The sequence below is a fragment of the Argentina anserina genome, chromosome 6, assembly GCF_933775445.1.
Source record: "Argentina anserina chromosome 6, drPotAnse1.1, whole genome shotgun sequence".
Classification (NCBI taxonomy): Eukaryota; Viridiplantae; Streptophyta; class Magnoliopsida; order Rosales; family Rosaceae; genus Argentina; species Argentina anserina.
Genome location: NC_065877.1, coordinates 34,421,134 through 34,431,376, shown reverse-complemented (window position 1 = coordinate 34,431,376; position 10,243 = coordinate 34,421,134). Strand labels below are relative to the sequence as shown.

At 40.0% G+C, this 10,243-nt stretch overlaps 2 protein-coding genes across 2 annotated transcripts; both read right to left on the bottom strand.

Annotated features, from left to right (window-relative positions):
- Nucleotides 1–921: 921 nt before the first annotated feature.
- Nucleotides 922–3,310, bottom strand: LOC126800072 (phosphatidylinositol 3,4,5-trisphosphate 3-phosphatase and protein-tyrosine-phosphatase PTEN1). Its single transcript, XM_050527354.1, has 7 exons — nt 3,008–3,310; nt 2,737–2,913; nt 2,099–2,212; nt 1,707–1,895; nt 1,358–1,594; nt 1,164–1,265; nt 922–1,062 (listed from the first exon to the last, which is right to left on the bottom strand). Exons 1-7 carry the CDS (start codon nt 3,308–3,310, stop codon nt 922–924), a joined length of 1,263 nt encoding a protein of 420 aa, XP_050383311.1.
- Nucleotides 3,311–4,549: 1,239 nt separating this feature from the next.
- On the bottom strand, nt 4,550–8,292 carry LOC126798864 (cyclic nucleotide-gated ion channel 2). The gene is made up of 8 exons (XM_050525939.1): nt 8,131–8,292; nt 7,248–7,893; nt 6,454–6,669; nt 6,049–6,374; nt 5,837–5,948; nt 5,515–5,751; nt 5,341–5,427; nt 4,550–5,262 (listed from the first exon to the last, which is right to left on the bottom strand). Exons 1-8 carry the CDS (start codon nt 8,154–8,156, stop codon nt 4,768–4,770), a joined length of 2,145 nt encoding a protein of 714 aa, XP_050381896.1. The 5' UTR covers nt 8,157–8,292; the 3' UTR covers nt 4,550–4,767.
- Between the last annotated feature and the right edge of the window lie 1,951 nt (nt 8,293–10,243).

Below are 10,243 nucleotides of genomic sequence, written 5' to 3'. Positions count from 1 at the left end.
CCTCCAGAGTAGAACGCATCAACTCTGAAGCCAATGTCACTGCAGGGACGTGTTCTAACTTCTAAGACCTCCTTTTATAAGTTGATAAGTTGCAGCATTTGGTCATCTCTGACTGTTGCCGGTCCAAACTCCGCAGTTAGCAGAACTACATTAGCAACTGCACTAACCCAGCACTTCATCTGCTATTGCTTCCTGATGTAAGTGAGCACTTGAAAAGCAATGTCAATTAGTGTTTGTATGATATCTTTAGCATTTAGGTGTTGATGGAAACTGCCACGCATGAATTTTATATGCAGGACATTGTTGGACGCTGAAGTGGGGAGGACTTGAACCTCATGTGCATTCTGGATCTTTTAACGGGCAACCTTTTAGAACTTGAACGCTTGCTTAGTATTTACAAACCTAGTTGCTGTTATACATCTGCTGATGATAACATAACTTAATGATATTGGATGATTTATCCAATTAGGTTTTGATCTTCTTTACTATGCGGCTCTGGATACATGTAATTGGAATAATAGAGGACAGAAAAGTAATCGGTATGCAGATCTAAGTGGTGAAAATGTAAAGGAAAGAATAACATACCAAAATTGAACTACATCTTCAAAATTATACTCCAAGTACTATGATACAAAACTTCTTGTTATTCCTACACTTTCTGCCAACGAAAAATAAATGGTACCAAAGCAGGAACAGTGAGTTGGTTCGCATTATAAGTATACGGTTAAGCAGTAACACTGCAGGGTTGTTGGCCTTTTATCAAGAGAAGTGGATCAATTCCTGAGAAAATTACAGAGGTGAAATTTATAAGTCATAAAACAACCAGTAGACTGATCTCCTTGAGCACATCTATGCTAAGACTTCCCAGAGTCATAAAACCACCAGTAGACTAATCTCCTTGAACACACCCTTGCTAAGACTTCACAGCACATCACGATTGTCGCGTGGAGTTGAGGGTGAGTGTTTTGCATTGGCAGGACCAAATAGCAACTCCAAGCAGAATTTAGGGCCACATATTGATCTTCCTTTCTTCCCAATTTTATCCAAATCCCGAACTGTGAGCTGTAATTAAGCACGATGGATTCACAACCTATAACTTTTCCATGTATATATATTCTTCAAATCTTCATGATTCCTGGTGTTCTTAGGAAAGAAGGCAATACCTGTAGCAAACTGTTCTTGATGAATGCAGTGTTGAAGCAAGCGTAGAAGAGACGCCCTCCGTTCATTTTTTGATAGAATATGACACGCACATCTCCGGTTACCTTTCCAAGCAATGTGACAAACAGACTTAGAAACAGACATTTCAGAATATCATCGAACCAGAAGTACTATTCAATAACCATTACCAACTTACCTGCACAGGATTGTCAAAGTAATATTCAAGACATGCCTTCTGGTATAGTATGGAACTTTCTGTATCCATTTGAACAACAACACGAGGTTTGTCTGCATCTGGTTTCTTGTCATCTTCATCACCTTCTATGAAAGAGAGATAATAGCGTGGACTGCTAGTTCTCTGATACCCTTTCTTGATTTGTTTGCAAGAACTCCTGGAAACTTCTATTGATGGACGATACATCTGACCAGGAATCTGATAATATGGGTGGATTTCTTAAGTACGTAGATAGAAGGAAACACTTATTCTATTGCAACTCAGAACAGTAAAAAACTTATAGCTGATCAGAACATAGAAAATAGTATACCTCTTGCAACTCAGAGACCACAAAAAAGATCTTATCAGTGTTAAGTGTGTCATATAATCTGATTCTTCGTAGTTCTCTGCTACACATCTGAGGTAATTTGACTTTAGGAGGTCCATCCTCAACTTCCGAAGGGAAAGAGAGACAACTTTCCCAATACCCTACATAACGACGTTGGCTTGGTATCGAGACCTGTTCAAGTACATATATAGGCATGGCAACGAGCTTGTTTCTTGTTAGTGTTTCAGATCACAGAAAACAATACTCAAACCAAGCAACTGATTATGTACGTAGACTATAATTTTATCACCAAGTATTAAGTGAAAATGGTTCTTTCTCAGAACGGTAATATGACTTCAATTTGTTATTTTTGTATTATACCTAATGTGACTTACTCCTTCATTGTTGGTAGTCCGTCTATGAGCATAGAGTTGAAGTGCTTCCTCTGCTGACATCCCACAGTAGACTAGATACGCGCATACCATTAAGCCGGTTCGGCCTTTGCCTGCCTGCAGCCAGATCAAAGTGCCAAATATGGAAATTTTGCAAGGACATTAATTATTACTTGTATTTAACAGCTTTATCTAACAAAATAATGCCGTTGGATCAGATAACAAAGACATTGTTGAAAAATAGATTATCTTTCACTGGATAACTGGTTCTTGAGCTGCCAAACACATGCATATCTATTCATTCACTAAGAGCAGGAGAATGTTTCTTCTGTTATTTCATCAATAAGGAAGAAACATTACCCTATATATAACAGTAGTTTGGTATATGTATAAACCAAGGGGATGCTCCTTTGAACATTTATTTTTTTGGGTTCTAGTATGGTGTAGTTATTTGAATTGGAGAATGGAATTAGATGGGTCATACCAATCATAAAAAACAAAATGAAAGAGATTGATTGACAACACCTGACTAGCCAAATTTTGGAAACATTGCAATATTGCAACTTGACGACGAGGATTGAGGTTGAAATAGATTCCAAGTAAATAAAAAAACACCTAAATTTTCTTTTCATTATGCTTACCATACAGTGTATAACAGCAATGTTTTCTGGGTCACTATTGAGCCATAATTGCACACTCTCGCAGAAAAGCTTGACCATTGCAAGAGGTGGAACATGGTTATCATCAAAAGGATACCTCTCCACACGGCCATGGAAATGAGACGGATCATAATGCTCTTCAATGCAGAGGTTATAGATCTGGAAAACGGCCCCATTCATAATCACCAGACTACATTAACATCATAAGGGAGAAAAATGAAGAGGTCCTGTGTAATTATTTAAGAACCAATACCTTGTAATGTTCTGGATGCCTCATATCAAGCACAGACTTGACCTGCCAGAGAGGATTCCGAAACATTGCACGTATTCGCTCCGAAGGGAAGGACATTGCCAATATGCGGTCGGAAATGTAAGACATGTCAAGATCGAAGCCAGCAACAAGCATTCGCCTGCGTTGCTTGGACACCAAGTTACGGATGTAAAAGCTGTTACTTAGGCAATTGATCAATTGGTGTTGTAAGGTTAGGTTTTCAAGCCTTCCCGGCACCGGCACCGGCACCCTCACCACTTGTTCCTTTGTTAAGGTCGTTCCCATTTCTATTTGCGGATGGTACAATGGTGCCTGATCAAAAAGATCATGAAGAAACCCCAAGAAATCAAACAAAAATAATCCGAACTGCATACACACTTAATATGAATTGAGATTTTACGTACGTGTACCTGCAGAGCTGAACATCAATTGATATTTTGATGCTTTGGTAATTGGATTATGGAAGCAAATTCTAGGGCAAAACAGACGAAACCCCAATTCAAAATGGGGAACCCTAGAATAAGCTGGGAGAAAGAAACAATGTTTGGGGTCAGGGTGGCCAGGAGGTGTGGAAGGTGATGATGACCTCCATTACCGTTAGTTTAGAAAGGAGAGAGGGGCAGTGAAAACCTCATTGCGATTGAAAACTCCGAGCTAAATTTGGGTTCCTAGCCCCCAAATTTGGAGGAATTTTTTGTGACAAAAGAAAATAATAATCAAAGGAAATTTGACTGAGAATATAAATTTAGATGCGCTCACACTTACCGCTGGGATTGGCGGGAATCTGGGAGTTGGGGTACTGCATGTTCGTACCAAACAGATGCCCTAGCTTGCCAGTACAGGCCTGCATATGTTAATTTTTCTTCTTCAATTCTTCGATCTTCTTTTCACTGGGATAAATTCCCCAATTTATCCAACAAAGATTTAAGATAGAGGTAAAATATTTGTTGCAACTGAAGAAATCGACTAGTGACACCGACAATATCACACTGGAGTCAAACGGGATACGTACGTTGCAGATCGAAATCATCTGATAGCCGAAGTTACTTACTGTGTCGTTTATTGTTTATCCAGATGCTATGTTGTCCGTATTCTGTATATGCCTCCAACAGAGAGAATACGAAATCACAATGTAAATGACTTACGTATTATTAGGTTAAATGACACAACATCGTAGTAACTAAACTAACCTTGTGATGTCTGAACTGAATTGGGAAAAGACGCTGGTGATATTTACAAGTCCATTGAATTCTAGTGTTCATGTCGCTAGCTTCGGTTCAATCGTTGTACACGCAAACATGCAGTACGTATCCAATTGTAAATATATGGTACGTAGTTGAACATCATTATATTTCAACATTTGAGTGATTTGACAACGTTTTGGAATTTGTTATAATTCAAATTGAAGTGTATTTGTTTGATGGCTTGTTCCTTGTAATCAAAGATAAGGCCTTCGATAAATGCTAGAAGGAAAAGTAGAGTGTAGTAAAAAGCTGTTTAATCGCGACGAAAGATTCATGTATGTCATCATTGACAAAGAAATATATCATCTTATTAGACACAATAGAGTTCTACATGAGTAACGTACCATATTTTCAAACCTCCACGACATGATCTGAAAACTCACGCAAAGAATTTAGCATCCTAAATGAACAAGACTTTATTGACTAACAGTGGAGTACGGGGACTCAAATGCAAAACAAGCTAGAGTGACAAGAGTACTATATAGAGCTTTTATATATTTACTCAAGATGATCATGCGGCCTAAGTGACATGAATAATGCAGCATATTTCAAGAGCTTACGATCGGCGCCTCCATTTTGTTCGGTGGTCTCTACGGGAATCACAGGACCTATAGTCCTCAGCCTGTAGCGGCGCCAAGCGAATTGTATATTTACAGCAGCCCATGTTCTCCAATTGGAAGAGTAGTATCTTGCAGTTCTCTTGAGCCTCTCGTTTGCAAATTTGTACCGGAAGTGGTCTGTAATGTATCTGAGGTCGCTTGCACTGAGGCCAAACGCTTCTGTTGATTCAATGCAAGCAAAGGTCGCGGATGATGCTGGAAGGCGATCTATGAAGGGCCGGCGTAGGCACCATGAGAGAAGCTCGTCACCTAGAAACCCACCCGGTTCAAGCACATTGGTTCCCACCATGCCTTTGCTTAGGCCTTGGCTGCGCTTTATGCGTCCACGCACAATGAATAGCATCTTCGGCACAGGATCTCCTTCTCTAATTATCTGTTGAATTTAGATCACACCATCATTGAATGTCTTTGTAATTATAGTGCAACTCTCTTGTGACAATGAATTTGTTACCTTTTCATCTTTAGAGAAGACCAGAGGCCTAACACGATCGCATATGTTGTCAAGAATAAGATCATCTAAGTTGTGGAACAGAGGTACCTGAAAAATACAATAGTGTATGTTGTTAAGGATTCATATAACCAATTATGAATATCTCACCTCAGGTCCTCGACTATGTTTAATTACCTTCTTTATGAGGTCTATGCATAAGTGGCGTTTAATTTCTCTTCGAAGACCTTCAGGCAAGTCTTTGACCAAATCCATCTCGTCTTCACCCCCCATTGTCACCCATCTATGGCGTTCATAATGTCTAACTCTTCTTCGCAGACCTGATGGCAACTGCCTTCTTCTCATCCACCATTCCATATCTCTACACCTCAGCTGCATTTTCCTCTTCTTTGCCATCACCGCGTGCAGAAATACCTTGATTCACAAGCAATGTTAATTCCTCCTTGTCAGAGTTAGCGTATAACAAATTAAGCGTATATCTAAACAACTACATACTCACCTGAATGTTCCCAATAAGCAAAGTGAAGAGCAATAACCCACTGAGCACAATGCATATACTGAAAATCACTTCTAGCCAGTGGCTTGTCGGTTCAAGATCATTGCCAAAGGTGCTGTAATTGTTCCAAGTAAAGAGGGTCTCAATTAGATTACTCGTTTAATGAAAGGATGCAAAGTCATGCCGTTGTGGTTATGGCTTGTTATGCAAGATACCTGAGAGTCATTAGGCCCCAGAAGATGGGATAAAGGATCTTAATTGGTACGGAGTTGCTAGATATGATAGGAAGAGCCATCTGATAGATACCGTAGTTGAATGTTCCATTAACATCTAAGCAGTAAGGGCTGTAAGGCTTTCTCAACACATTTGTCACGTTATTACCACAAGGACTTGCTTCCATGGAATTCGGTATCAGAGACTGGTAACAAACTTCCTTTGAGCATGACAAAGAGAGATTGCAAGTCCCACGCAATTCACACTGTTGCTTTAGGCAGGAAGCCACTCGCTGTATCGCAAGTACATACCAGCATCCCCCAGCAACCTGTAAAACATGATCACCATTCAAGTCATATGAGCACGCAATTGTTTTTTAATGTAGAATTCTGAGTTAGAGAAATTACATGTGAGGCAATGAAGTAGGCAATGAGGTTGAGACCAAAACCCCACCAAATGGTGCCGAAAATGTACCCTGTAACCTTCGCCATTCTTCTCATCAAACAGATGCTGTGGTAGACTTTTGGGAGGAATTGGAATAAGAATATTACTAGAAGAATTGTCATTATCACTTTGATCTTCTCTTCCCTGATCAGTTTTGGAAGAACAAGCCAAAACACAGCCTGCAATATATAACAGAGAAACAGCGTCACTTTTCAGCACACACCCACACTATCCAGATCAATAGCTTGTAAATGTCATTAGATACGGGTGAAACAACTCGATAATCAGCTTAAATTTAGATGCACCAATATAAATGTTTCCAAGACATTGAACCAACTGAGACACCATTTTTCAATTTTTTCACTGTTGACATATTCCTTCAATCATGAAGAATCAAATTTATCTATGACCAAGATTCAACTCAGAGACAAAAACAACTGCAACTGGTCCCAGAGTACCAGCTATAAATACTTTTACTTCAGTTTCTATTCATCACGTGAAAACTGTTTCTATAAGTACTCCTCAATTTTCTCTGCCGAAATTTTTGTTCTCTCTTTTTTAATGTCGTATAACAAAAAAACATTCGTTCATATATATATGATTACTTGAGCAGGTGATGAACCATAAAGTTAAATAGTAAAATTTACAGGGGGAATGAGTTAAATATATGGTAATTTCAAATTTTCAGATAAATCATAGGCAGCCATACTCTGACTGACTGGACTGGACTGAACTGGACTATTCTCCGACGTCTCACCTGAGGAACCGGAAGAATAACAAAGGCATCAAACCAGAAGCCCTTCAAGGACCGAACATAATGCGACGCGATCGCGCGTGCATCCCACACGAGCTTGCCGCAGCCGACCACCAGCGACTCCCTAGATACGTAAGCAAGCCTGAACTGAAGCCACAGGTGGCAGAGGTGTACGGCGTCCACGGACGTACGGAGCACCGTCACGATTGCCGCCAAGCCGCCGTCCATGTAAAGGCAAGGGGTACCACCGCGGCCGATGGAGAGGGCGTAGAAGAAGAGCGGGTCGATGGCGAGGGCCATCCCACGCGCGAGGAGGAAGGCGCGGTTCCATCTCTGCACGCGCTTCGTGCGCGGGTCGAGGACCTCGCCGAATGGTCCAACAGGGTTACGGCGAAGGCCCTTCTTGAGGTCGCTCCGGGATTGGATTGGGACTAATGAAGACCCCGCCGAGGCTTCCCATTGAGGTTGGTGGGCGCCATCGCAGCTGGTCGAGTGGAAGACCGGAACTCCGACCTGAGTGCAAGCGTAACATTCGACCACCGAGGTCGAGATTGAGATGGGGTTGTCTTCCACAACGTTGTTGCTGTTGTCACTATCGCTAGGGCCGCCGCCGGTCTGTGAGTTCTGCCGGCGGTGGAATACCGTCCACCTGAACATTTGGGAGTAACACAGTTAGAGAAAAATTCATTCACGTAAAATATTGATTGTTTCAAAAACTAATTAACAGACGATCCGGTGAGCTAGGTTAGCTTAGCTGCTCAGTGCTGGTCTATTCATGGAAGTGCCTATGATTCCGAAAGAAGAGACCATCACGTTCTGAGCTAGAGATCGTGTTCGAGTTTTATTATCAGATCAAGAGACAATAAGAGAAGAAAAGTCATGAAACCTTGGAAGGGAGAAGTTGGAGGACATGGTGATGGTGAGAGGAAAGAGAGCTTAACCATATATGGGATCTTAGTACAATAAGGAAGGAGAAGCAGAGGAAGAAATGAACGAAGGGAGAGGAGGAAGACGATAATTATAGTTGTGGTGGGGGGAAGGGTTTTGATTTGTCATTAGGGTAATTGGTGAGTGTGTCAGGTAGCACATGATCGAAGAGAGGAAGGAGTTTATTGAACATCTAAGGAAGCAAGGCAACGTGGTGGTAGGGTGGCTAGCTTAAGCTGGCCTTTTGCCCCAGCAAATCTGGGGTCCGCGACTGACCTCTCCATGTCACCGCCGATATCGTTTCCGAAGGACCACCCCACATCATCTTACATATATTCGATCTTACCAGACTTGACCTTCTTACACTGTAACAAAATGCCAGTAAGTTCATGGTTAATGATGTAACAGCATGTCTCATAAGTTCTAAACGTTGAGAATAGAATCAATGCTGGCTGGAATCTTACGTGTACGCTGTTTCACTGAACCCTAGCAGGGTGTACGTACGATCGAACCCCAAAACGATGATTCGATCGATCAATTTCACAACTTTCTCTGTGAGAGTTTCTCAAATACATGCATGGACCAAGTTGCAAATTGAAATTCTTTCGGAAATTAGTTCATGACAATCCTAATATATATCTATTTACCTTTCCCCGTCCGGGTTAAATTAAAAGAAGGACTAGTTTTGACCGTTTCGTTTACGAGATGGTAAGGAAAATATAGAAACTACAGCCAAAAGAGTTCACATGTTACGAAATTGGGCGTTGAAGTGAGGTCGGATTATTCATTTCTATTATTGTTTTTGTTTCCGTTAAATGAAATGCCTCCTTTCAATTTTTAAAAGAACGTAAATAAAATAAAATAAAAGGGTAAAAAGATTGATGTACCATGCAATCATGCATCGAAAGGGCATAACCTGTTTCACACAAATAGTATTAAAGAAGATGAATGTGAATCAGAAGTTAATCATTGAATTTGGCTTTAGTAGTTGACAGTCGTAATACCTCTTCGTCGTCATTCAATTGGGGAATGGCCCAGAAATATATACAGTGATGGTTGATTTGATGGTCAGAGGCATCATCTCCACAGTTTCTCCGATCTCATTATCTCTACTTGTTGGGAATGATTTCAGTTATTTTCCTTTCTCCTTTATCTTCTTGTGGCTAAGGATCGAAATTAATATATATACCAACAAAAAAAATAACAAATAAAGAGTTGTATGAAATAAATTCATAGACTTTTAAACTTAAACAAGCCAAGAATGTGCTGTTGCATCACGAACATAATGCAATATTCATGTATTTTGTTACCAGAAATTTCACAACCATCGATCGGTTCCTAATTTCCTATGCTCCAAAATTTATTCCTTATATATTTCCCGGCCACACGAGTCTTAAAAGGTTTCATAATTATTTGACGTTTTCATTATGTTTGATACGATTATCAGAGTAAAATTACATAAACGAATACCATATAGGGTAGATGAAACTTCCATCAATAGAAAGAATTATTGAGTGTCATACTTGAAAACTCCTTAGAAGGTTTATGATGACTTTGCTTGGGGCCACATTAGTATATTCTGGAATTCAGTTCATGTATGTTTGAAGTAAATTAAATTATACGATATTTTAAGAACTCGCGATCACCGTATCATTTGACATTGATTTGATTTAATTGAAGACCATTTCTTTGGTGAGGTGTTATATCTCCCATCTCAAATGCATCCAATAATGAATTAAACAGGTTAGTTAAAAGGATTGTTTAATTACTGTACTTTCCGGCCTCTTTTGTAAAAGAAGATCACGTACGTAGTACATCTTTTGGAATCGAACAATTAATATGCTCAAATCTTATGAGATAGAGCGCTGCGTCATTCCCGAACTTTGTTTTCCCTTATGCATGGTCATTCGGAAGAGTTTTTCACTTGCTTAGGAAGATTCCTAAATGAAACCCTAACGTACTGGACAAACCATCAAGGCATCAACTTTAGTTAATTTATAATTATTATCAGAATCGATGCATGCAAATTAATATGCTTGACTGCGAATAATCATCCTAGATTCAAATAATTT

What these genes read in the sequence shown, in the direction of transcription:
- LOC126800072 (XM_050527354.1), bottom strand. Translation starts at nt 3,310, where the DNA reads ATGGGAACGACCTTAACAAAGGAACAAGTGGTGAGGGTGCCGGTGCCG. An exon ending in TTGCTGTTATACACTGTATG is followed by an intron (nt 2,213 to 2,736) that starts GTAAGCATAATG and finishes ATCTGGCTGCAG; the next exon opens with GCAGGCAAAGGCCGAACCGG. An exon ending in TCAAGAACAGTTTGCTACAG is followed by an intron (nt 1,063 to 1,163) that starts GTATTGCCTTCT and finishes GCTTAATTACAG; the next exon opens with CTCACAGTTCGGGATTTGGA.
- LOC126798864 (XM_050525939.1), bottom strand. Translation starts at nt 8,156, where the DNA reads ATGTCCTCCAACTTCTCCCTTCCAAG. An exon ending in TCCAACTTCTCCCTTCCAAG is followed by an intron (nt 7,894 to 8,130) that starts GTTTCATGACTT and finishes CCAAATGTTCAG; the next exon opens with GTGGACGGTATTCCACCGCC. An exon ending in TCTTCTCTAAAGATGAAAAG is followed by an intron (nt 5,263 to 5,340) that starts GTAACAAATTCA and finishes TAAATTCAACAG; the next exon opens with ATAATTAGAGAAGGAGATCC.